Source organism: Microtus ochrogaster, chromosome 2 (genome assembly GCF_000317375.1).
Source record: "Microtus ochrogaster isolate Prairie Vole_2 chromosome 2, MicOch1.0, whole genome shotgun sequence".
Classification (NCBI taxonomy): domain Eukaryota; kingdom Metazoa; phylum Chordata; class Mammalia; order Rodentia; family Cricetidae; genus Microtus; species Microtus ochrogaster.
The window spans coordinates 12,158,942-12,185,478 of NC_022010.1; the positions used below are offsets into that span (position 1 = coordinate 12,158,942).

A 26,537-nucleotide genomic window follows, 5' to 3' on the forward strand; every position below is an offset into this window, starting at 1 on the left:
ACAGAACAAGTGTGGTACAATAGAACTATTCTATCTGCGGGGTAATTACAGGGTTGAGAAATGCTTCCGAGTACGCCTCAGACAAAGTGACAGAGTGAGTTTTAAACCATTTAATAAAATGCCTTCTCTTTACATCTTCTGTTCCTGCCGTGGAACTATTTTACACATTTTCCTGTGGAATTAACGCACCTCACCTGCGGGAAATATCAGAAAAGACAGATGAGCAAAGCAAGAAGAGAGGAGACATTATATTTTACAAGTTTAGTCAAATTAATACTAAAAATTTATTTTATTCATTTAGGCATGACCACTTTGCCTGCATGCCATACATGGGCACCACACGTGTGTCTAGTACCCTTTCAGAAGAGGTCGCTGGAGTCAGAAATGACTGTGAGCCACTATGTGGGTGCTGGGTTGTAGTAGTGGGAGCTGTGGGCCTGCTTTTCGTCTAGCTTTACAGCAGAAATAACAACACATAAACCGTATTATTTTAAACACTGCTTGGCCCATTAACTCTAGCCCTTACAGGCTAATTCTCATATCCCGATCAACCCATCTCTAATAATCTGTGTAGCATCAGTCTTACCGGGAAACATTCTAGCTTCTAGCCTACGTCCATCCTGGGTCTGAGCTTCATGCATCTGCCTGGGAGAGGGGAGCATGGCGTCTGCTCCAGAGTCTGAGCTCACTTCCTCTTCCTCCCAGCATTCTGTTCTGTTTACTCCACCCACCTATGTTCTAACCAATAAAATGGGCCAAGGCAGTTTCTTTATTAGCCAATGACCTTCCTCCATCACTGGGTACTGAAACTAGGTCCTCTGAAGAGCAACAAGTGCTCTTAACCACTTAGCCCCCTCTCTACAACCCCTCTCCCCCATTCTAGAGACAAGCTCTCACTATGTAGATACGGCTGATTTGGAATTTACTATGTAGAGACATATATAGACCAGGATGGTCTTGATCTCACAGAGATCTGCTTGCCTCTGCCTTCTGACTGAGATTAAAGACACGGGCTGGTGGTTTATTTTTTTCACGTTTGTGTATGCACGCTTGTGCAGTTCTCACGGAGGCCAGAAGATGGCGTGAGATCACCTGGAACTGGAGTTACAGGTGGTTGTGAACTGCCTTGTGGTTGCGAGGAATCGAACCCGAGAGCTAGTCACTGCTCTTAACCGCTAAGCCATCTCTTCAGCCCCAAATTAATAGTATGCAATTCAAAAGTCCTCAGGTTGCAGCTGGCAGGACAGCTTAATCAGAACCTCCGGCTGCTCAAACACTTCTAGGCCCGGCCCCCTCATTAAATAGGCCCCACCCGTCGGTGGACTGCGCCCCGCCTTTTCCGCTACGGCTTCCCCTTCCGGCAGATCCGGCCTACAGCTCCGCCTCTCAGCGCCCGAAGTTCTGCTCTTGCGCATGCGCAGACCGGAAGTCTCGAGCCTTGGTTCTGACTCCCAGTGAGTTTCGCTGAGGGAGCCGCGCGCGTGGCGGAGGCGCCATGGGGAAGCTTCGCCGCCGCTACAACGTGAAGGGGCGGCTGCAGGCGGAGCCGCGGCCGTCCAAGGGCCCCGAAGTGCCCCCTGTGCGGCTGGAGCTCGAGGGTGAGGAGTCGGGCCCGGAGGGTCGCTGGAGTGGGAGCCGGGTTCCACGTGATCCGAGCAGGGGGCGTGACAGCCTGTCTGTACTGCGGTGTGGGGATGCTGCCGGGAGTTTGGTGCGCACATGTGGTCTTTGCATCCATTCCCACGCCTTCTATAATCGTCTCCTTGATAGAGACCCGTAAATGTGTGTTTCAGCCCAGACCTGTGAGCTGTGCACCAGGCTGCGTGCAATGCTTGGGTGCTGGGGCACTTTGAGCAGCGGGGACACTGATCTGGGCTCCAGGAGTAATGACAGTAGAACAGAAGGTGGAAATTCCTCTCACTCCAGGCATGCCTGGTTACCTGAAGCAGACGGCCAGAGGGAAACGGTAAAAAATGCATAGACTATGGCAGGCATGCAGAGAGGTACTAGAGAGAGAGAGCCAAAGCTAGGAGTGGGTGGTGTGCTGGGGAAAGCCTCCCATGTGCTGTCAGGACCGTGGGTAGAAATGAGAGAAGAAACCCAGGGGCTAGGGGACATCGGGGTGCGTGGGTTGTGGAGATGATTGAGACTTTAAAGAGAAGGAAGGTTGAGGCAGAAAGATCCCTAAAGTTTGAGATCAGCCTGGGTTACACAAGTTTGAGACCCTGTCTTAAAAAACAAAGAAACAAAAGGCTGTGTATGCGCGAGACAGACCTATAAACCGAGCCCGAGGGAGGCTGAAGCAGGAGCGATGTCATGTAAGTCTGAGGCCAGTTGAACTTTGTCACATGTACTGGGCCAGCTAGGGGTACAAAGCAGGATCCTGTCTCAATGCCCAACCTCTGTTTCAGAGGAAGCGGGGAGCTGAGAAAGGCTTAGCTGAGGAGGGTGGGGTAATGTGTAGCAGCGGCACATTAGCTATGGCATTACAGGAAAGCAGTGCAGGTTGAAGGATGATGGGTAGGAGGGTCACAGGGTCGACTTGATAACTGGACCAGGGAGAGAGTGTTTGGATCCTAGTGTATTCTGAAGGAGAGCTGGTTAGATTTGCTGATGGACTGGTCTTGTGTACGAGTACAATGGTGACAGGAATGAGTCTCAGAATAGGCGTTGGTGAGGCTGTTGGAGAAGGCAGGTATGGGTTGTTCCAGGGAGCCACGTGAGTTCAGTTCTGGATGTGGGTGCTCGGGGCCCGGCGGGTGCTAGGATAGAAGGAAACCCAGCAGCTATCGATTCAGCTGCTCAAGGCAGAAAGTTCAGGGGCCATAAACAATTTTGTGATAGATGCTATTTATTTAAGACTGATTTGGCTCACCAAAAAAGGTCCAGCCCTGAAGGAGAGGAGATCTGAGAGGCGGTTGCTGAGCTGGAGCTTGTGAGAAGGACTTCCCCCTCCATCTCAGATGCTGCCTGGGGTCCAGAAGGGAGGGCAAAAGCGTTTGTTGGAGTACTAGCGGACATGGCCACCAGGGTCAGGCTGGTCTGGGAGGAGAGTGAGCTGGAGAGCAATCTAGTAGTTTCGAGTGTATCTTCCAGGCTCCTGAGACTAAGCATGTTCCCAGATGGAACCCCACCATCTGTTGGAGACTGCCTCCCCAAGGTATTCTTTGACCCCTTGGTTGGATCAGGAAGGTGGTGAGTTTGTAAGAAAGGACATCAGAGAAGAATCTAGAAGTGTGAGGTATTTGGGGCGAGACACCTCACTTACCTGGGCCTTTGTTTCCATATCTATGAAATGGGGCCTAACTGTTCCTTCGTGGAATCATGTACCCCCTGGCTCTTAATTTTAAAGTAGATGTGGTACAGCCCGTAGCTCAGTAGCCGAGCTCTGAGCACACTGCAGGGTCTCATGTATCCCGGGCTGGCTTGTGTAGTCAGGAGTGGCGGGACATCTGGTCCTCTCGCTTTCCCCTCTCACTTGTACAGACCTGTGCCAACATGCTTAGTTTTATGCGGTACTGGGGTTGGAACCCAGAGCTCTGAGCGTGCTGCCTAGGTTCCCACTGCCAGAGCCACATCCCTCAACCCCTGCGTCTTAGCTTGGTGATAACTTATAGTTGTGAAACGCAGACCCTTCCTCAGCACTCAGAGGTTCGTAGGTCATGTAGACCACCTGCAGGAGGCGGTGACCTAACCTGATATTGTCATGAGTAAGCATTGAGGACCCTCCAGGACTTCCTGCACCATGGTGAGACAGGCTGTCTTTTCAGACAAGGATGTGTTAAAAGGAGTGGATGCGAGCAATGCACTCGTGTTGCCGGGGAAGAAGAAGAAGAAGGCCAAGGCGCCACCCCCATCAAAGAAAGAGAGGAAGCCCCTGACGAAGAAGGAGAGGAAGGTGCTACAGAAAGTCTTAGAACAGAAGCAGAAGAAGAGCCAGGTACGCCTTGCCATGGCCAGTCTGCCCCAGCACTGCAGATCATGGGGCTCGGGCATCTCTATCCTTCCGTGTACTTCCTGCAGCAGGGTTGTCTTGTAGAACTCTCTGAGAGGAAGGGAGTGTTTTGTGTCTGTACAGTGACACGGTAGCCACTAGCTACATGTGACATCCAAGGCTCTGATCATGTTGGCCTGATTTAAAAGTCATGACACATACACGAGGAAGTGTGTGTATAAAATGGGAACGTACATTGTCAAAGTCAATGAAGCCAAAACTGCCGCAGCTCACACAGGGTGAAAGAAGTTATGTGGACCTGTGGGTAGCCTAGGGAGTGGCCAAATGAGCAGTCATGTCTGTCCCCAGGCCAGCAAGGGGTGCCGTGCTTTATTCAGTCTGGTTGTTGGGCATAGGGACAGCCAGTGGTCATACCACGGTGCTGCAGAGCTGTGTCCCATGATTCTGGATTTTGTAAGGGCAAAGGCAGAGCTAACTTGTCTGTCCAGAAGACCTCATAGCTGTGGGGTGACATCCTGCCCTATGATTTAAAGTCTAATATTAACTAGGCTGAGACACGTCCTAGGACCCGGTCAGCAGTCAGTAGCTACCTGCTAACTAATGCTCTCGTGCCTCTCCCAGCGTGCCGAACTGCTCCAGAAACTGAGTGAAGTCCAAGTTTCGGAAGCCGAGATGAGTCTCTTCTACACTACAGCCAAACTGGGCACTGGGGACCGCATGTATCATACCAAAGAGTGAGTCACAGAGCCTGAGGGGGCTCACAGCTCATGGCATCCTACATGGGTGGGAATGTGTGGAGGGTTATCCATACTGAATGCTCTTCTGACAAAGGCCGTGCTCCTGCCTGGCGTCTTATACGTCACAAGTAGGTCACATTTTCTCACTGCTCATGACCTTGATACCACACCTCAAAGGCCGCACTTGCCATGGGGCTCCCTCTTGAGGTCCTTTGTGGTCATTGTTCAATTCTGAGGCTTCACATTGAAAGCCCACTTCCCACCTGGGCTTGACCATTACAATTTTGGGGTCATCCCAAGCTGGCATTCCTACAGGACAGCACACCCCAGACCAACATGTGTGTATGTGTGTGTGTGCGCGCACGCGCGCGCGCACACACGCATGCCGCACTGCCCCACCTCCTCGTCCCCCCCCCCCAGCTTCTTTGTTTAGGGCACTGCTATTGGTTGAGTGTGTACTGCCTCATCCTCACGGGACCTGAGGTAGAACAAGGAGCAAAATACTCCCTTCCTTTTGAAAGGTGCAGGTGTTCATTAACCAAATACTAATATACCCTGCAACAGAAAACCGAGCCAAAGGTAAGGCGGAGACGAGGGAGCATCTAGGAAAGGGATTGGCAATTGGGACTGAGCCCAGTGACACACAGTGTACCTGGTAGGTGACTTTGAGTAGACACTTGAGTGTAACAATCTGCAGGAAGTGTGCCTCAGAGGAGGAACAGCCAGTGCAAAGGGCCTAGGGTCAAAGGGGTGTGGCCTTTGGCCCATGATGAGGTGCCCCCGTGGCCATGTCAGATGTCCTGAGGCCCCTGCCTGAAGTCTCTGTTTTTCCAGGAGGAAGCCTGACCAGCCAGCAGCTCAGGGCCAGGAGAAAGTCAATAGCCTTGGTGGGGCCCACCGGAAGCGCCACAGATCATCATCAACAGAGGAAGAATCTGAGTCTTCAGGGGATTCAGAGCCTGAAAAGGACACAGCTGACCAACCTGAGAGCAGCACAGGAGCAAACACAGTGCATCTGCCACCAGCTCCTTCTGGGGCCAAGAGCCCTGTACCCACCCCGCAACCCCCTCCATCTGGGACCTCTGCATTTTCAAAATCACCAGCCTCTGCCCCACCTCCACCCCTGTCCAAGCCTGCCGTCTTCATTCCTGTGAACCGCACCCCTGAAATGCAGGTGTGTTCTTCTTGTGGTTGGAAACAGACTAATGGGATATCTTGGTGGGGAGGCCTCAGTATCTACTTCTAAGAATGGGGACGTGGTCATGCCCACCTTATGGGGCCCTCATGTGGCATGGGTGGTATAGCATTGTTTCTGGGGCCCAGGCTGTTGCTTCTCCCTAGCCATTCAACCCAAGTGGCTGTGCCTTTTATTTTATTTAATTTTTTTATTGGGGGTTTCGAGATAGGGTTTCTCTGTGTAGCAACCCTGACTGACCTGAATTTCCTCTGTAGACCAGGCTGGCCTCAGACTTGCAGAGATATACCTACCTCTGCCTCCCAAGTGCTGGGATTAAAGGTGTGCGCCACTACTGCCCAGCTATTTTATTTTATTTTATTTTATTTATTTATTTTGATTTTTGAGACAGGATTTCTCTATAGTTTTTGGTGCCTCTCCTGGAACACTAGCTCTTGTAGACCAGGCTGGCCTTGAACTCACGGAGATCCACCTGCCTCTGCCTCCCAAGTGCTGGGATTAAAGGTGTGCGCCAGCACTGCCCAGCTATTTATTTAATTGTTTTGTTTTGTTTTTGTTTTTCGAGACAGGATTTTTCTGTGTAGCTTTGGAGCCTGTTTTAGCACTCGCTCTGTAGACCAGGCTGGCCTCGAACCCACAGAGATCTGCCTGTCTCTGCCTCCTGGGTGCTGGGATTAAAGCACCACCACTGCCTGGCAACTATTTTATTATTATTATTTATTTTTTGGTTTTTTGAGACAGAGTTTCTCTGTGGCTTTGGAGCCTGTCCTGGAACTAGCTCTGTAGACCAGGCTAGCCTTGAACTCACAGAGATCCGCCCGCCTCTGCCTCCCGAGTGCTGGGATTAAAGGCATGAGCCACCACCGCCCGGCTAACTATTTTATTTTTTTAAAGACAATTTTTAAATTTTATATGTATGGGTGTTTTTCGTGCCTGTATGTATGTATTCCACATGTGTCCCTGCAGAGGTCAGATGAGAGCATTGGTCACCCTGGGACTGGACTTAAAGATGATGGTTATAAGCTGCCATGTACCGGCTAGAAATCTAACCCAGGTCTTCTGCAAGAGCAGCCAGTGCTCTTAACCACCAAACCATCTCTTTAGCCCGTCCCTATCCGTTTTAGACACTGTGTACCATGCATGACCTGTGTGTGAACGGGGTACCCTCTCTGCCTGCTGTTCTGCAGCCCTTCCCTCTAACTTCTCCCACAGCAAGAGCGGCTCAAACTCCCGATCCTCGCTGAAGAGCAAAGCATCATGGAGGCAGTGGCTGAGCATCCCATTGTCATTGTGTGTGGCGAGACTGGCAGTGGAAAGACTACACAGGTGCCCCAGTTTCTCTACGAAGCTGGCTACAGCAGGTGGGGCTTGGTCAGGGATGTCCCTCCACTCTTTGGGGGACAGTGGACACTTAGGTTGCAAGAACCGCTAAGGGCCTGAGCTCCAGTAGACAGAGAAGTTGCCAAGGTGATGCAGAGTTCTAGTATTCCCTTCAGCATTGCAGGGTGTATCTGTCATCCCTGTTATCTGGCTTTCTCTGGCTTACCAGCTCACACATGGGCCTCATCTGTTCAGGAGTGCCGTGTACATCAGCCTTTCCCCACCCCAGATGAAACTTCCTCATCCTAACAATATCCCTTAGAAATGTGTCCCAGCGGTATACCAAGTTCTGTTAGGTCCCCATCTGTGGAACGTGGGCTGCCCCCACTGTCCTGTGGCTGTGCTGTCCTGACACTGGGCAAGCAGTGTTTGTACCCTGTGCTTTGGGTTTCATCTTCAGGCACTGACCCTGGAGTGTAGGTGACTCCAGGACAGATAGGCATGGCTAATGTGTCTTCTTCCCCAGTGAGGACAGCATCATCGGTGTCACAGAGCCCCGCCGAGTGGCTGCCATAGCTATGTCCCAGCGTGTGGCCAAGGAGATGAATCTGTCACAGCGGTGAGGCCCTGATTCCTGGGGTATAGAGGGACAGAGGGTCTTTGCAGTCTTGCTGGAAGGAGGGTACACTGGGAGTCTTTTTTTTGGGGGGGGGGGTTTCAAGACAGGGTTTCTCTGTGGCTTTGGAGCCCTGTTCTGGAACTAGCTCTTGTAGACCAGGCTGGCCTCGAACTCACAGTAATCCGCCTGCCTCTACCTCCCAAGTGCTGGGATTAAAGGTGTGTGCCACCACTAACTGGCATGGTGGGAGTCATTTTTGCCTCATTCCAGGGATGGTCCAGCAGAGCCCTCTTAATCCGCTGGGCAGTGGCTGCAGGGAAGGACCCAACACTTACTAAGGGGCAAAATATCTTCTCTGTGAACAAGTGGTAGCCAGCTAATGAGCTAGTGTATAAAGCCATGAAAACCCAGAATTCTGTTTGTACAACCCTCTGCCAGAGACTTAGATTTCTTTACACTGTGGTGCTGGGAATGGGACTTAGGGCCTTGCATGTACTAAGACACCACTCTGCCACCAAGCCCCTCCCCTCCAAATTCTAAATTTTTAGCTTTTATTGTAAAATGTTTACATGTTCACAAATAAGATAATGAACCCCAGATACCTTAAGGCTGGTGTCAGTAGCTGCCACCTATGCCGAGCACTGTAGCATCTCCACCATCTTGTCTGAGTGGCTCTGGGAATAAAGAGCTGCTTGTCTTCAGTGAGCCCTGCCACACTCTGTCCTAGATCTGCAGTGTGTCTGGTGACATTAGTCTGGTTATCACTCAATCTTGCCCCCATCTTTGGCCCCAGAGACCAGAGTTGGGACGAGCATGTCTAGGAAGGGTCCTCCCCTGTCTCTCTTGAAGGGACCATGTAGCCAAAGCCCCAGCTGCCTGTAGCTCTGGAGACATCACCCTCCCTAAGATGAGTCCTCCCCCCACAGTGTTGTCTCCTACCAGATCCGCTATGAAGGGAACGTGACTGAAGAAACCAGGATCAAATTCATGACAGATGGTGTGCTGCTCAAAGAGATCCAGAAGGTCAGTTGTCTGGTCTCATGCAGGACACAGGTGGAGTGGAGTGTCACACTGGCATCGTCCCGCTGTGCCTGCCGTGCAGGACACTGAGTGGGTCCGTTCTCAGAGCTTCAGCTGCTTGATCAGTATGCTGAAGTTATCAGTGAGGGCACAGGGTCAGCGTGAGCAGAGAGGGCCTGGGGTGAGTGAGCAATGTGACTTTGCGTATCCATCTTTTCTAGAAGGACTGGGGACGTTGGCTCAATTGGCAGAGTGCTTGCCTAGCATGCATGAAGCCTTGGGTTCCAACCCCAGCCCTACAGAAAAGAAAAATAGCTATCCGAGCCCTTAGACCAGTGGTTCTCTACTTTCCTAATGCTGCAACTTTTTAATACAGTTTCTCATATTATTTCATAACTATAATTTTGTTACTGTTATGAATTGTAATGTAAATATCTATGTTTTCTGATGATCTTATAGGTGACTCCTATGAAAGGGTCATTTGACCTAAAGGGTTCATGACCCACAGGTTGAGAACCACTGACTTAAAGGCAGGAGGATAAGAAATTCAAAGTCGCCGGGCGATGGTGGCACACGCCTTTAATCCCAGCACTCGGGAGGCAGAGGCAGGTGGATCTCTGTGAGTTCGAGACCAGCCTGGTCTACAGAGCTAGTGCCAGGACAGGCTCCAAAGCCACAGAGAAACCCTGTCTCGAAAAACCAAAAAAAAAAAAAAAAAAAAAAAAAAAAAAAAAAAAAAAAAAAAAAAAAAAAAAGAAATTCAAAGTCATTCTTGGTCATGTAGTTCAAAGATAATCTGGGATAGCTAACCTGTCAAAAGAAAATAAGGTTAATAAAAGACAAGATCTTTTTATTATTATTTCTATTTTATTTATTTATTTTTGAGACAAGGTTTCTTTGTGTAGCCCTGGCTGTTCTAGAAATCTGTAGACCAGGCTGACCTTGAACTCAAAAGATACCTGCCTTTGCTGTGATTAAAGGCACGTACCACCACACCCTACAACAGCAAATTTTTTTTCAAAAAGGAGAATTTGCAGTGTGCAGTAGCAGCTGGCTTCTGGTCATGCATAATAGCTGCAGACAATCAAGATGCCCAGCTGCTTCTCCCAGGGGCCTCTAGGAGCTTCTGAGGGGGTGGGAGCAGTCTGGGATTTGTTCACACGGTTCCATGCCTGTGATTGTGGGGATTTGGTGACACTCTGGTATAACTCCTGACCCCCTCAGGACTTCCTGCTGCTAAAATACAAAGTGGTGATCATTGACGAAGCGCATGAGCGGAGCGTCTACACAGACATTCTTCTCGGCCTCCTGTCACGCATTGTGGCCCTCCGGACCAAGGTGTGTAGGAAGTACACAAGCATGGCAGACTAATGCTACCTTGTCAGGGGCTTGGGCTGAGCAGGGTCTCAGAAAACACAGCCTTCCCTGGGCATGAAGTATTGCTGGTGCCGGCTGTGTCTTTTTGCGCTGCCCGTACTAACTCACAGGCCTTGATCCAGTGTCATGCATGGTGAGTGGCTGCTCCACATCCAAGAGGCTCAGGCAGAAAGCTAAAGCTGGGAAGGCCTTGCTAGACCCAGCTAAAGGGTTCCCCCAGAGCTTCAGGCTCTTTTGGGTTTGTAGGGCTCCTGAGTTGATTCTTCTACTCCCCAGGCCTACTCCTCCCTCCCCAAGCTTGCTCCTCTTTCCAACTCTGTGCTCAGACAGTGGATGTGAGGGACCAGCTTTGGGGACATGCTATCTGAAGGGATCTTGATGAACAGCCCTGTTTCTGTCCTTCAGTAGACCAGCTCAGTGGGTGTTCTGGGAGTGCCGTGTACCCAGCCACATTAAAGATGGTAGTAATGGACAGTGACCAGGAAAGGATGATCTACCATTCCTGCCTTTCTGGAGCCACCGTTTGGCCAGGGCGATAGGCATTAGGCAAATTCAGGATCTGTGAGCTGGAGTTTGATAAAGAGGCAGGCAGCAAGTACCAGGGAGGGCCTAAGGACCAGTGATAATCTCCCCAAAATGTGACCATAAGCAGGATGGACCGTGGGTAAGGGGAGTTCTCAACTCAGAAATGTCCAGCTGTCTCTATTCAGTCAGTTCTAGAGTATTCTATGTCCCTCCAGAAAGAAGCACTGGGTCCCATGGCTGAGCCCTGCCCCATCCCAGTGCTGACCCTCTTCTTCATTTGCCTCTTTCATGAAGGTGGAATCCCGCCATGGCCCCTTTAGCTCACCTCATGTTCAGGTCTCTGGCCTGTGTCACCTGTAGAGCCCCAGTGGACAGGCTCCCTGTGACTGTGTCTCGTTTCTCCTGGGGGAAACCTGAGGAATGCAATTGCTGGTTATATGTAAACACAGGGCTGAGAGATGCAAAATTCCATGTGGAGTCACCAGGCTGTCTTTCACAGAGACATCTGCCCCTCAAGCTGCTCATCATGTCTGCCACGCTCCGGGTAGAGGACTTCACCCAGAACAAGCGGCTCTTTACCACACCTCCCCCGGTCATCAAGGTAAGATTTGGGTAAGCCCCTGCCAGCTTCAACCTGAACTTGACGTGTGAGATCTGGTGGTCTTAGGGGTTAGTGCAGAGATGGTCACAGGAAGGAGGCCCTGGGCTGCAATATCCCCATACCTTTGTGGACTGTCACAGGTTGAGTCCAGGCAATTCCCTGTGACAGTCCATTTCAACAAGCGGACCCCATTGGATGACTACAGCGGCGAGTGCTTTCGGAAGATCTGCAAGATCCACCGGATGTTGCCTGCAGGTGAGGCCTGATGGGACTGGCACATCCCTCCCTCACTGAAGACTCGGGTTTGCTTTTCAGCCCTCTGACCCTACAGTCAAACCGCAGTGGCATGGTTTCTGTTCCTGAGCCTTAGTTCCCGCACCCCCCTGCCTCACATCTAAGGTAGAAGTGGGACTGTGAAAGCATCCTCTCTCAAAAAGGAGGGCAAGTATAGATGGTCTCTGTCCCTGAGAGCCTGCTGTGTTGCCATCTGTCAGGTGCCCCTCACCACTCTGCTGCTCTAGGGTAATTGATTCCTTCCTACCTGGTACCTATTTCCCTGGCTACATTCTCTCTGCAGGCGGCATCCTGGTGTTTCTCACGGGGCAGGCCGAGGTGCATGCATTGTGCCGCCGGCTTAGGAAGGCCTTCCCCAACCGTTGCTCCCAGCCACAAGGTAACTGACCCACAGTTCCCTGTCAAAGCCCTCCACCCCCTGACCCCTGGGCTTAGCAACTGGTGCTCTAGTTGGGGTGTCAGCCTCCACCTAAGTGTCCCTAAGGAGAGCTGCACCTTTGTGTCCCCACAGTAATACGTTCATCGTCGCAGCAGTTTGCTGTGGATGACGAGAGGGAAGTACCAGCTCCTGCATTGTCTTCTCTTTCCAGAAAAGGAAGAGGAAAAGGACTCAGCAGAAGGGATGCGGCGGTTTAAGAAGTCCCGGACGAGGGCCAAGAAGGCCCAGGCCATGGTACATGGAAACCTGGGGAGCCCTGTGCCGTCCTATGCTGTCCAGATGCCAGCTTCATGTAGCTCTTTGGGCTTAAGTATAACTAGAGTGAAACGAAAGTGAAAGTCTATTTCATCCAAGATGGCTGTGAGCCATGTGGGGTTCCTGGGGGACACACTGGTCCAGCCCCATTCCACAGCAGAGTGTCCTGCTGGATAGTACAGCTATGGAGACTGCAAGTGGGGGTGCATTGTGATTTACAGCACAGGGTCTCCCTGGGAGGATCCTGGAACATAAATAGAGCCGCGGCTGCTTGCTGAAGTAGGGAGATCTGCTTTCTGAAGCTGGGGGGCCGGCCAAGGAAGGGGCCACCACAGGCACTCTGATAGCTGGATGCAGTGTTGGTGATGTAGCTACTAAATTATAGCACTCTACCCTCTTTTACACTTAAGGGGTCCCAGGAATCTTGTTAAACTCTGTATATATAGCTCAGAGCAGCCTTGTAGGATGACCCCATGCTTATATCTAATTTATTTGTTTGTTTACTTATTCAACTAAAATGTCACTATGTAATCCTGGCAAACCAGGATAGCCTAGAACTCACAGAGATCAGTTTGTCTCTGCCTCTAGAACACTGGAATTAAAGATGTGCATCACCACACCTGACTCATACCTAACCTTAGAAAGGAATATTTTATATTGATTTACTTTATGCGCATGAGTTTTTGCTTTGTGTATGTATGTACACCGTGTCCATGCCTGATACATGGGGAGGTCAGAAGAGGGAGTCAGGTCCTCTGGAACTAGAATTACAGATGATTGTGGTTGCTAGAAATCAAACCCAGGTCCTTTGTAAGAACAAGTGCTATTAACCTCTGAGCCACCTCCCCAGCTCCTTATACCTAATTTTTTTCTTTTTTAGCAATTTTTTTTTAAGATTTATTTATTTATTATGTATACAGTATTGTCAGTATTCTGTTTGCATGTGTGCCTGCAGGCCAGAAGAGGGCACCAGATCTCCTTACAGATGGTTGTGAGCCACCATGTGGTTGCTGGGAATTGAACTCAGAACCTCTGGAAGAGCAGACAGTGCTCTTAACCACTGAGCCATTTCTCCAGCCCCCTAATTTTTAATATAGCAAACCGAGGCAGAGGTTATTGTCCAGTGACCTCACCTCGTAGGTCCCTGTGAGGAGATGCCCTGTGTGAGCAAATTTGTCTTTCCCCTGTGTGTGGCTTGGTTCACACCCAGGTTGCCTGACCTCATGGTGTTGACGTCTCCTCACCCAGGCATTGCCTCAGATCAACCTGGACAGTTACTCTGTGCTGCCAGCCGGCGAAGGCGATGAAGACAGGGAGGCAGAGATGGACGACGAAGAGGAGGCCCTGGGCTCCGACTTGGATCTGGACCTGGGTGACAGTGAGGCAAATGAAGGTGTGGCCTGGCAGAGCTCTGCCCTCTGGTTCATTGCTTGGTTTCAGCATGGGCTGCTGAGCCCCTGTTGCATGATAGGCCCTGTTGACCCTGGGACCAGAAGAATCTAAGTCCTGTCCTCATACGTGTGACCAAACACATCCTGGCTCCTGCTGGTATGTGAGCACAGAGGGTGGGCTTTTCTGATAGCCTTGTCCACTGCAGTCTCCTGAGATCCTAATACTTGTTATGGTAGTGCTGGAGTCACCATCCCTAGGCTGGCCTTTCCTGCCCTCACATAAGCCTCATGCAACAAGGAAGGCATCTGGATTCTCAGGGCCTCTTGAGTATGGTGATGGGACAGCTTCTTATTGTCCAGCGTGGACTAGGTGGTTCCAGATACTCAGAAGCCTGTCTTGAACACAGTATAGGTTGTGTATCTTTTGAGAGAGAAACTTCTATGGAAAGGGCTCCTTCCATACAAACACAGCCTGCCACATTGCCCAGACACACACACCCGGACCAACTTGCTCTCAGGATGCTGCTCTTAGGCAGGCACCACAGGCCTGTGCTGGGCAGCAGTAACAGCATTCAGGGTCTTCCTGGTACTGTATCTGAATACGAACCCTCAAACCTGGGGGTGGGGAGATGGGGAGCTGCCAGACAGCTAAAGTTAGACTTATGCCTATGCCATCTGTCCAGCCTGGACTCCAGTGTCCCATGCTTGACCACAGGTGAGCAGCCAGATGCCTCCCTACCTCTTCACGTGCTCCCACTCTACTCTTTGCTGGCCCCGGAGAAGCAGGCACAGGTAATGGGATAGCTCTTGAGAGCATTAGGATGGGGTGGTTCAAGCCTCAAGTGCTTCTCCATCTATCTTCTGACTAGCCCTGGTAGTGGAGGAAATGATAGAAACTACTCCTGATGATTGTTCTTGGAGCTTGGTGGACAGTTATGCCTAGCTGAGAACAATCTGTCTACTGTCTCATAGATTTTCACCTGATTTTTATGTTGTCTTGCCTGCTTCCCTCCCCCAGGTTTTCAAACCTCCTCCAGAGGGGACAAGACTGTGCGTAGTGGCCACTAATGTGGCTGAAACGTCCCTGACCATCCCCGGCATCAAGTATGTGGTGGACTGTGGGAAGGTTAAAAAACGCTATTATGACCGTGTCACAGGCGTGTCCTCCTTCCGTGTCACCTGGGTCTCCCAGGCATCCGCTGACCAGCGGGCTGGTCGTGCAGGCCGGACAGAGCCAGGACACTGCTATAGGTAGGTCGCTTATTCCTGCACTCAGGCGTTGAGAAGCAGAACTGCTGCTGTCCTCTGCAGCAAGTGGGCTGTGTCCTCACTAGTTCTACAGCTCTTCCCACTTTCCTGGCTGCTTTACCTTCCCCTTGGCTGCTGTGTTGGTGGTGGCTAATTCACTAATTTAGAAGTAATCACTTCTAAAGTGCTTCCATAGTTGAGCTGTCACCACCATTGAGGCAGCGAGTGGCTCCTGTGAGTGGTCATTCCCTGTGGACATCCCCATTAGGTGTTCCCTTTTGTCAGGCTCCACCACCCAGTGTGATGAGTTTCTGGGATCGTCTTGACATGCTTCTGCTGGCTGAGTCACTTTTGCACTGCCTTGTCACATTGTTACCGTCCTTTCCTGCTACACATTGAAGTTGTTGCTCCTTTTTCCTGTGTTTGGATGTCTGTTTATCCTTGGCTGTATGGAGCTCTAGGCTTAATGCTCAATAGTGGAGGAAATAGCCACTGGCTAGGTGCCCAGGTTCTCATCTTACACCTTTGCCCCGTTGTTTGTTTGCAGTCCCATGAGGCAGGGTCTGTGTTTCCCTCAGGCAAGTGCCCTTAGCATCTTCTTCGTGCCTTCTCTGTTCAAACCCGTCCTCAGTTCTAAATTAGGCTCTGTTTGTCTGCTGATGGCGTTGAGGGCTCTTCTGAAGTCCAGGAGGTAGATCCTTATCAGTTATGTCACTGGTCAGAATTTTCTCCTAATGATGTCTCTTTGAGCAGCTTTATTACTGTTCTTCCAGTACCATTTTAATTTTCAGAAGGGAAAACTTAGAAAATACAAGAGAATATAGTTGGTGTAGCTGGAGGTGGGGCTCACTGCCACTGGTGAGACGAGGGCCTGGCCCTGTGAGTGGCGGGCATGGTTGACTTTCTTCTTTCTGATCCCTACTTCTCCCCTCTTAAGGCTGTATTCCTCAGCTGTTTTCGGGGACTTTGAGCAGTTTCCTCCCCCAGAGATCACTCGCAGACCAGTGGAAGACTTAATCCTGCAAATGAAGTCTCTCAACATTGAGAAGGTTAGTCTCAGCCAGTAACCTCCTTCATGCCTTCCCAGTCCGTCCTCAGCTTCACCCAGTCTGTCATCCCAGAGCTGCACCTGCCAGGGAAACCAAGTGAAGTAGCATCCTGAAGTTTGTTAGAAGATGCCCTGATGACCCTCAGCCTCTAGTGAGGACAACTTTCCTGTCCCCTGGGGACAGAGGCTTATGGACAGCCAGGTCTCATGCTGTTCGTAGGCACTCAGAGATGTCCTGCTGATCCCTGAATCTTGACTTCACTGGCATTGTCCTCAAATGGAGTTGGGGTTCCTGTCCCCAGTCCAGAATTAGGTGGTCCAGCAAAGAGGGTCTGCTTATGCTGCATGCCATGCCTAACCCTGCTCCATGACAACCAGATACCCACTTAACAGATAAGGAGACCGAGGCAGGGAAGAGAAGGTCTCTGTTCAAGAATACATGTAGTAAGTAACAGAACCCAGATGGCTGAAAATGCATCTGGTCCTGGTCCTGTCCCAGAACCCAGAAGAAAGTTTTGAAAGTAAAGAATATAGTCTTGGTCTAGGGTGATGGCTCAGCAGGTAAAGGTACCAGCTGTTAAGCCTGAGGACTTAAGTTTCAAGGAACCACATGGTGGGAGGAGAGAACAAACTGCTGCTTGTTCTCCATTCTCCACACTTGCTCAGTGGCACATGTGTATCCACAGACACATACAAACAAATTTAAAATTAGAAGAAAAAAAAAACCTTTAAAAATAGAATATACCTTTAACTGGGGATGTAGCTTGATTGGTTAAATGCTTTATACCCAGCACTACATAAACAATATGGGGTGCATACCTGAAACCCCAACATTCAGTATGTAGAAACAGGATGAATAGAAGTTCCAGGTTCATTTAGGCATCATAGCTCACATCTATAGCCACAACACTTAGAAGGCTGAGGCAGGAGAATTGCTGTGGTTGAGGCCAGCCTGAAACATGAGTTTCAGCACAAGAATAAAACCATACTTTTCTCCCTTTGTTTTGAGACGAAGCCTGGTGGTGATACAGCCTTGGTTGGCCTGGAGCTCTTTTTGTAGACCAGGGTCAGACTCACATGGATCTGCCTGCTGCTACCTCCCAAGTGCTGGGATTAAAGGTGTGCACCACCGTGCCTGGCAAGACTCTGTCTCTTAAAAAGATTGCAGCCTCACTGTGTGCAGTGAGTGGCACAGGCCTTTGCCCTCATCTTGAGTTGAATTCTAGGGAAGAAATCTTTCTCTTTAAGGATTGTGAATCCATAGTGATTTTTCTTTTTGTTTCTTACAAACAACCCGTTCAGAGTTAAGAAAACTCACATACTTTAGGTCATCATTGAGAACTTGACGTTCATCCCTCTGGCCACCTGTGGGCATGCATGGTTATATTTTTCAAGCATGATACCTTAATTGTCAGGCTGTTTTTCTAAGTGTTGCATGATGATTTGTATGTCGTTGCTTTTAAACTTCTAGATTTTAGTTGACAAGGATGGCCCCTGGAACACAGTAGGTTTAATTTGGGATCATGCTAGCACATAGACCTAGAGAGATCTTGACAACTTCCTGAGCACTCAGGACCCATGTCCTAGTTATCATGACCCTGGGGACAAACTGGAGGGAAGCGGGATCAGTTCTTGGTACAGCCTGTGTGAACTCATGAGACTTGCTTCTCTGCATCACTCTGCCCCTCTCCTCTCCTGCCTTCCTGCACCCAGGTCATCAACTTCCCGTTCCCCACACCTCCCTCTGTGGAGGCCCTTGTTGCCGCCGAGGAGTTGCTGATTGCACTAGGGGCTCTGCAGGCGCCTCGGAAAGATGAAAGGTAGTGGGGGAGGGTGGACCCAAGCATGTACAAAGCCTCCAAGTGCAGGCTCCATGGCTCCTACCCACTGTGACTCTTGTCCCCAGAATGAAAAAGCTGCAGATATCACAACTAAGCTGCCCCATCACAGCACTGGGACGGACCATGTCCACCTTCCCTGTGGCGCCCCGCTACGCCAAGATGCTAGCACTGAGCCAGCAGCATGGTTGCCTGCCCTATACCATTGCCATTGTGGCTGCCATGACTGTGCGTGAGCTCTTTGAGGAGCTAGACAGGTAGGTTGGTGACAGTCTAATCCCATGGAACCCTGTGTGCCCTCTTTGATCAGTGGTAGCCTGGGGAACTGAGCTGCTGTATGTGAAAGAGGGTAAAGCAGTGAGGATGTGGAGACGCTGATGGTCAGAGGGCAGTGGGCTGAAGCCCAGTGGGCCATGTGTATGTTTACAGACCAGCTGCCAGCGAAGAGGAACTTGCAGAGCTGAAGGGCCGTCGAGCCCGTGTGGCCCAGATGAAGAGGACCTGGGCTGGGCAGGGGGAATCTCTGAAGCTTGGTGACCTCATGGTGCTACTGGGTTGGTGCCATCTCTAGGGCATGAAGGAGGGTGATTGGTAGCTTGGAGTGGGTTGGAGCCAACCAGTGAGAACGCCCTACTGTGCCCAACAGGTGCTGTGGGAGCCTGTGAGTACGCCGGCTGCTCACCACAGTTTTGCCGTGCTAATGGACTGCGCTACAAGGCCATGCTAGAGATCCGGCGCCTCCGTGGCCAGCTGACCACTGCAGGTACAGCCCAGGCAACAGTGTGGGCAGACATCTGGGCTCTCTGCACATGTTTGCTATGATGGAGACTCTCAACACTTGGCTGATTTGCCTGCCCATTAAGATGGACTCAACCCCAAGTCAACTCCAAGTGCCTTTAGACAGGTTCCTTTGCACATTCACCCAGAAGGCTGTCCCTCAGGTCGTCTGTCCCTTGGCCACACCCCTCTGGTCCTCTTCCTCTGTTCAGCCAGAACCTTTCTTCCCTCCACATGTTCTCAGAGTTCTGGCCTCATTAGTACAGGATTCACACTCAGCTACAGGTGACTCCTGTCAGTAGCCTCTAGGACTCAAGGAATGTCCCCACCTTATGATACAGAGTGGGCATCTGGGCAGCCTAATCCCTCTCCAAGGCTAATTTGGAACTCAGTGCTATTCCAGCAGCTCATACTTGCCCAGTATCAGGGCGCTACTGGGGCTTGCTATCGTGTCCACTCCTACACTTAGGCAGTCTGTCCTCAGATGCAACAGCGTGCAATTGTGGACAGCCACCTGACACCAACGACAGGTGCTCATGTGTGGCCACGGGTCCCTGCAGGCCACCTTTCCGCAGAGGGGACAGATGAGACTGAGGTTCCTGTAACTATCCTACCTTCTGGAATGGCTGTCCATTGGCAGGGCTTTGCAAGCATGGGAATCTAAGCCTTGGCCTTGGAAGGGGCTCTGGGCGGAGCCACTGTTAACTTGTGATTCAGAATCAGACACTATGTGGGTGGGACCCAAGTGCTAGGTGATTCCTGAAAGCCTGGCAGACTTCCTCTGACTTAGATTTCACACACCTCTTCCTCACCTTCCTCTCAGTCAACACAGTGTGCCCTGAGGCCGGGCTCTTCCTGGACCCCAAAATGCAGCCACCTACTGAAAGCCAGGTGACCTTTCTGCGGCAAATCATGGCAGCTGGCCTGGGTGACCACCTAGCCCGCCGGGTTCAGAGCGAGGATCTGCTAGACCCCAAATGGAGGAACGCCTACAAGGTGGGCCCTTGGTGACTGGACCTATGACTTCTGGGAAAGCCCCAACAAAGAGGAAGTTGGGGCTGTTTATTGGAGGTTAGGATGTTACCCTCAGCTTCTTCAAGATTATTTTCTAGAGTTGCGTTTTACACCCTAAAGTCAACCCTCTGGCTTTACTCTGTTCAGTGTAGACAATACAGTCAACTGAAATGGCTTTCTCTGCCCCAGAGAAAGCTGCGCCTTCTACCCACTGCCCAGTGATTTTGGTTTTTCCTATACTAACCAGTTCACCAGAAGGACCTGTGTGGTACTTGGTGTGCTGGGGCTACCTCTGTCCCCCAGTATTGTTTGTCTAAGGTCTATCCACACAAGGACCTCACCTTCTGGTTTTTGAAACAGGTTGATCCTCTTGCCTCAACTTCCCAAGTGCTAGGGTTCCAGGCTATGCCCCTACATGGAGATTGCGTTTTACTTTGTACATTTGTCTGTGGTGCACATACGGAAGTCATACAATTTCAGAAATCTTTTTCTCCTTCCACCATGTGGGTCCCAGGGAATGAAGTCACATTACCAAGCTTGGTGGCAGGTGCCTTTATTCACTGAGCCGTCTCACTGGGCCCTAGCTCTCTATTTGTTTCAGGATGTGGGGGCACACATGCACAGGCAGACATCCAGCAGGTCACCAGGTTTGCATGGCAAGTTTTTTATTCATTGAGTCATTTTCCCAGGCCCATGTTTCAGCTCTGTTGATGGCCAAGGAGCAATGCATCCTGAGTAGGACCTGGTCATTGGCTCTCTGACTTGATTGTTGGATCCTGAAAGTTGGACTTGAAGGTTCCAGAGAGCTCAGGCTTTTTTTTTTTTTTTTTTCAAACGATCCTCCATCTACCTCTCTTTGCAGACTCCTCTCTTAGATGACCCTGTCTTCATCCATCCCAGCTCTGTACTCTTCAAAGAGCTGCCTGAGTTCGTGATCTACCAGGAAATTGTGGAGACCACCAAAATGTACATGAAAGGTACTGTGTAGTGGCCAGGGCTCAAGTCACAGGGTGATACCTGTAGAACACCCTGTCTGTCTGGAAGAGCATGTGAGTCCTCCTGACTGTGCCCTCTACTGGCCTCAGGTGTCTCTACCGTGGAAATCCAGTGGATCCCATCCCTGCTGCCTTCCTATTGCCAGTTTGAAGCACCCCTGGAGGAGCCAGCTCCCACTTATTGTCCAGAGTCTGGACGGGTACTTTGCCACCGGGCCAGTGTGTTCTGTAAGTCGGGGTCACTTCCTTGGTGTCTGGCCACCTGCAGCCATGCCCTGCTTTTGGATATGTGCCTGAGGATGTTACCCTAGCTCTCCTGCTCCTCTGATGAGCTTGGGAGGATGGGTCTAACATGGGTCCTTCATCACATCCTCCAGACCGCGTGGGCTGGCCACTCCCTGCTGTGCAGGTGGACTTTCCTGAAGGCATTGACCGCTACAAGTACTTTGCACGGTTTCTGTTGGAGGGACAGGTAGGTGCTTGGGCTACCTGTGGCCTGTTTCCTGTGTGTCATGAACTGCAGGCTTACTCAGCCAGCCTATGCCCTCTCACCAGGTCTTCCGCAAGCTGCTTTCATTCAAGAGCTGCCTGCTGTCTAGCCCCAGCACCATGCTGAAGACTTGGGCCAGGTACAAGAGTATATTCCTAGACTGTAAAGGAGGCTCCTCGCTTCTTTGTCAGTCACGTATGCTGGGGATGACAGCCACAGGAGTCTCATTCTGGAGCTCTCAGTGCGTCTAGCACATTTCACCCCCTAAAAGATTCAGGGACCCTGTACCCCTACCCAGAACTCTCGCTACCTGTCTCTCCTAGTGGCTACATCATCCCAATCTTGCCTCTTCCTCTTCTCTGTGTCCCCTTCTTATATGGGCCCAACTTAATCCAGTGTACCCTTGTGATAAGGAGCATCTGTATACCCCAAGGGGCTGGTGGACCCTATGTGCTGCCACTGTGTACAGGAGGCTTTCTGTGTTGGGTGTCCACTCATCCCTTCTGGGTCTAGTCAGCTGCCCCCTCTTCACAGGCTGCAACCTAGGACAGAGAGCCTTTTGAAAGCCCTTGTGGCTGAGAAGGCAGACTCCCGCGGTGCCCTGCTGGCTACATGGAAGAAAAGCCCCAGATGTGAGTGTGACCAGGCTGGGTGGAGGGGGGAAGGACCTAACCATACCATGGGCCATGGTGGTGTGTCCAGCCAAGCAAGTCCCTGTCATCACACTCTAACCCTGGCCACCTCTTTCCACAGTCCTGCTGACTGAGTACTGTGAGTGGCTCCCAAAGGCTATGCACACAGATGTTGAGAAGATCTGGCCCCCTATCACTGATGGTTGACCACACACCCAGCTGTACAGTCAACCGACTCCTAGGCTGCTACCAGGAGACTCGCCATGGCCCTGGAAGCCCTTCTTTACCTTGACCCAATTCAGAGCCAAGCTTGCTGCTGCACTGACCGTGGGTGCCTTCTTTGTGACTCTTCTGACAAGATAGACAGGTGACATTAGCACCTGTGGTTGTACGGGGCTACACTGGGACAGGGAAGTGGACTCTTCCCCCAAGCACACCTGTCCAGCCTCATAGCATCTTAGGCAGCAGATGCATTGCAGACTTGTGTAACTCAGGGACTGTTCTGAAAGGTTGGACGAATATCGCCCCAGAGCCCTGTTCTACACAGGTGGAGACTGGTTGCAGAGGACCTGCTTTGACTTCCATAGACAACAAGTTCTGGTTTTTTGTTTATTTATTTTTTTGATATTTCAAGACAAGGTTTCTCTGTGTAGCCTTGGATGTCCTGGAACTTCCTCTGTAGGCCAGGATGGCCTCAAACTCACAGAGATCCACCTGCCTCTGCTTTCTCAGTGCTGGCATTAGAGGCATGTGCCACCACCGCCTGGCATGAAATGCACAATTTTCAAAAGCTGAAATGAAAGTGACCAGCAACAGACAAGACAAAATATTCAACCTGGACTTATGAGATGGTGCAGGTGGCACTGGCTGTTCTCCCTGAGGACCTGGGTTGGATTCCCAGCACCCCATGGCGACTGACAACCATCTGTAACTCCAGTTCCAGGGATTCAGTTCCCTATTCTGGGCTGTCTAGGCACTGTACATAATGTGCGCAGATAAACACATTAATAATAAAGTAAAACTCAGCTTTATGAGCCATTTGAGAAATGCCCGTCGAAACTACACAGGAGGTTGGAGAGATATCTCAGCAGTTGCAAAGTACTCGCTGCTTTTCGCAGAGGACCTGGGTGTGGGTCTCAGCTCCCATATGGCTGCTCACAACCATCTGTAACTCCAGTTCCAGGGGATCTGATTGATTAGGTCTTCTGGTTCCTCAGACACACACACACATACATAAAATAAAAACAAATAGCTACATGAGATTTCAGACCAGTCAAAATGGCACTCCACATGCAAATAGCTGGATGTGGTAGTTGGGTGTGCTTTTAATCTGGGCAGCAGGGGGATCTCTGAGTTCCAGCATAGCCTAGGCCAAAGGGAGTCCTTGCACAACAATCCTGGGAATTAAAACCAGTCCAGCCACAGTGGAAGTCAATATGGAGGCACCTCAGAACCCTAGAAGGATCTACTTTGGGACCTAGCAGTGCCACTGCTGGGTATTTACCAGAGGACTGCAAGGCAACACATCACAGACACTAACTAAGCTGTATAACCAGCCAGGTTCCCGTCACAGTAAAGAATGGGTAAGGAAAATGCGGTATGTGTAAGGTGATTTCTTTCAGCCACTAAACTACTGGAGATTATTCTACTAAGAAGATTAAGCCAACCTCAGACTTGTGGGTCCTAGACTTTATATAAAACCATACATCCTATGAGTGACGAGAAAGCAGAACTGAGGCAAAGGGGACGTTCCCCAGACAGACTATGGCTAGGTGGAAATTCCCCTATGAAACCCAGTGTAAATTTTAAAAGAGGTGGTGGGGGCAGACAGCAGGACTCGGTTTTGGTTTTGAGACTGGTTCTGACTGGCCTAGGACTATGTAGGTCAGGCTGGCCCCAGATTCCCCAGGTCATGGCTGCCTCTGCCTTCCAAGTCCTGGGACTTGAACTTGGGTCCTCTGTCAGTCTTGGTGGCAATTTTCTTTATCCAGTGAGTCATCTTGAAGGCCCTTGTTTCAGACTTTTTTACTTTGAAGCAGAGTCTCGTGTAACCCAAGCTGGCCTTGAGCATACTGTGTAGCCTGCCTTAAACTCATAATCTTCCTGCCTCCACCTCCCAAGACCTAGGACACAGGTGTGAGCCACCACACTTGGCTCAGACAGTCTTGTACCAATCTTCCTGTATCTTCTGGGTGGTAAAGAAACAGTGTGCTCTGGCACTGTTGACCCAGTACTGTTTTCCCCTTAAGTTTGGGGACTAACTCCTGGCCTACTGGTTACTTCACCGGATTCACCCCTTCAATCACCCTGCTTTATCCAAGAATGTTCCCAAGCTGTTGGAGAGGCAGCTAGGAGACCTGGTCCTCCCACCTCCACGAATGGCATCTATGAATAAACTATCTTCCTCCAAACCTGCCCTGGTGACCAGCATTCAGGTGGTTTTAGAGGCCTGTCTTGGTAACAGGAGAGATGCTCACCCTCTCAATCATGCAGAAAAGTAATAGTCCCTATGCACTTAGAAGTTAAAGCATCAAGGACTGGAGTTGTGGCCCAGGATACCACCCCAGTGCCGCATAAGCCAGGCAGGTGTGCTTCACACCTGTAACCTCATCCTTCGTGAGGATAAAGAATTTTAAGGATCAAGGCAATCAATCCGCCCAGGCTGGTGAGCAGATAGGATCAGTAACACCTCCAGGTGTGCTAATGAGAAAGCGTCTCATAGCCCAGGATAGCCTCAGACGCCACTCGGGGTGCTGGGACGACAGACATGCGCCACCAAGCCTGGTTTACGCAGTGCTAGCTGTTGTACATTCTAGGTAAGCACGCTACAAACTGAGCTAAACTCCAGCCGTCAAATAATATGCTTAAATAGATGTTTTCCAGCCCACTGGCGCACCTCCGTGTAGGCATGCATGCTATCGAAATAAAGAGTAAAAAGTCGGGGGGCCACATATGAAAGTGACAAGCTTCAGAGTGGCAGAACAAACCTAAGGGGAATGACTGAGCAAAGCATGTGGCCCCCGGGTTAGGCAATGTTACATAGCTGCCTACTGAATCAGCCAGAACACCCTGCCGCCACCACCCAACCCGCTGTACCTCCAGCGCCAGCCTGCAAAACTTCACGTGGCCGCCAGGAGGAGCCTTTAAAACACTGATGATAGAGTCAAATCCTCCGGCAGGTGGTGGGGTGGGGGGTTTCAAACCTCAGTTCCACCTGGTTCGGTCCCCGTTCATTAAAGTCCAGACACAGGCCAGCTTTCTGTCCCTTTCATCTTAAAGCTCCCGCTCCGCACTCAAGGAGTGTGCACCCGCCGGCTTCGGTTCATGCAGCTCTTGTGGATGTCTCCGCAGTTCTGTGTCGTCATAAAACATAAAACATTCCTAGTGTTAACCTAGAGCAGGAATTTGAGTTCCAGAAAGGCTGAGACTCCTTGTGTGGACTTTGCAAGTTCCTGGGCTACTTGACGATTTATTTGGACACATGATGGGAGCACATTATGCGACAATAGGCGCCCTGGAGCCGCCAGTTAGAGAACCTCCTTGGAAATGAAATGTTTTCCTCCGGCTCCCTTGATAAGTAACTACCGGAGTTGGTTTACAAATGCTGATTCCGCCGCCCGCGCAAAACCGGCATGCCACGCAGGGTCCATCCTAGGGCGTGGGTTTTCCATTCTGTGGGGAAGGAGGACTGGGTCTCTTGTGTTGCTTTCTGACCTGATTTAATGCAGGGTTTTTTGTTTTGTTTAAATAAAAGTCAAAAAGTGGAGATGCCGGGGATTGAACCCGGGGCCTCATACATGCAAAGCATGCGCTCTACCACTGAGCTACATCCCCTAGTGGTGGATAGGGTTTTCCGAAATAATGATGGTAATCAAACACACGCTGCTGTAAAGTCCGATTTCGGCTAGTGACGTTGGCGTCATGAACTGAGGTCTCAGAAAGAAGGGAGGGAGAAAGAGAGAGGGGAAGAAACAGAGAGGAAGAATTAAAGGAACAAAAGAGGAGGAATACAAAAAAAAGAAAACGTAAGTGTAAGGCCTTAGGTTTATCCGTCTATAGTGACTTGTCTGAGAAGCCTTCAGTATGGTTCATCCTCGTTAGTATAGTGGTGAGTATCCCCGCCCGTCACGCGGGAGACCGGGGTTCGATTCCCCGACGGGGAGACCACGTGCTAGGTTTTGCATTTCACAAATCCCTGGAATTTTGGAAATCCTGTACTTACGTACTGCGCATCAGACCAACAGAGTCTCGGCTTATCTGCCACCGTCGAGCCTCTTTACCCTTTCCTACTTTCTTGAATTTTACAAGGACCTCCTGAGTTCACTTGGGTTCTTATATGTGAACATGGCTAGGATGGAGGTCCAGCCCTAGGCATCTGGCTAATGCCAACTCCAAAGAGTGTGTCCCAGCCTGCCCACAGGGCTGCCTCTAAGAGACCTCTTCCTCCTTCTCCAATTTTTCTTTCCCACCTTACTCCATTTTTGTCGTGAATAGGTTTTGTCATTTATTTTTATTTATTTATTTGTAAAAGCCAAGGTAAAGCATGTTCTGAGAAGCATAAAGCAGGTGCCCACTTCTCACAAAGGTTTTGTTTTTTAATTCTTGCTTGGCCTGTAACCCTGGCAGGCCTTCAACTCCAGGAACAATTGTCCTGCCTCAGCCTCCCCAGTGCTTAGCTTACAGAACTTCATTTCCTCCGCTCCCATTTCTTTGTTTTTTTTTTTGGTTTTTTTTTTTTTTTTTTTGGTTTTTCGAGACAAGGTTTCT

The 26,537-nt window shown here is 50.5% G+C and overlaps 1 protein-coding gene and 2 non-coding genes across 3 annotated transcripts; 2 read left to right on the plus strand and 1 right to left on the minus strand.

Moving 5' to 3' along the window:
- Positions 1 to 1,436: 1,436 nt before the first annotated feature.
- Positions 1,437 to 22,947, plus strand: Dhx37 (DEAH-box helicase 37). Its single transcript, XM_005344358.3, has 27 exons — positions 1,437 to 1,598; positions 3,771 to 3,940; positions 4,577 to 4,689; positions 5,527 to 5,866; positions 7,100 to 7,248; positions 7,734 to 7,826; positions 8,753 to 8,849; positions 10,071 to 10,184; positions 11,248 to 11,349; positions 11,490 to 11,604; positions 11,927 to 12,022; positions 12,234 to 12,316; positions 13,586 to 13,730; positions 14,444 to 14,520; positions 14,747 to 14,979; positions 15,914 to 16,025; positions 17,738 to 17,844; positions 17,931 to 18,119; positions 18,292 to 18,416; positions 18,509 to 18,625; positions 19,463 to 19,635; positions 20,516 to 20,630; positions 20,739 to 20,876; positions 21,026 to 21,120; positions 21,204 to 21,277; positions 21,673 to 21,770; positions 21,892 to 22,947. The coding sequence occupies exons 1-27, from the start codon at positions 1,496 to 1,498 to the stop codon at positions 21,975 to 21,977; spliced, it is 3,459 nt and encodes a 1,152-aa protein (XP_005344415.1). The 5' UTR covers positions 1,437 to 1,495; the 3' UTR covers positions 21,978 to 22,947.
- Positions 22,948 to 25,532: 2,585 nt separating this feature from the next.
- Positions 25,533 to 25,604, minus strand: Trnaa-ugc. Its single transcript has one exon. It is a non-coding gene; the product is annotated as a tRNA-Ala (tRNA).
- A 257-nt stretch (positions 25,605 to 25,861) lies between these two features.
- On the plus strand, positions 25,862 to 25,933 carry Trnad-guc. Its single transcript has one exon. It is a non-coding gene; the product is annotated as a tRNA-Asp (tRNA).
- The last annotated feature ends 604 nt before the right edge of the window (positions 25,934 to 26,537 follow it).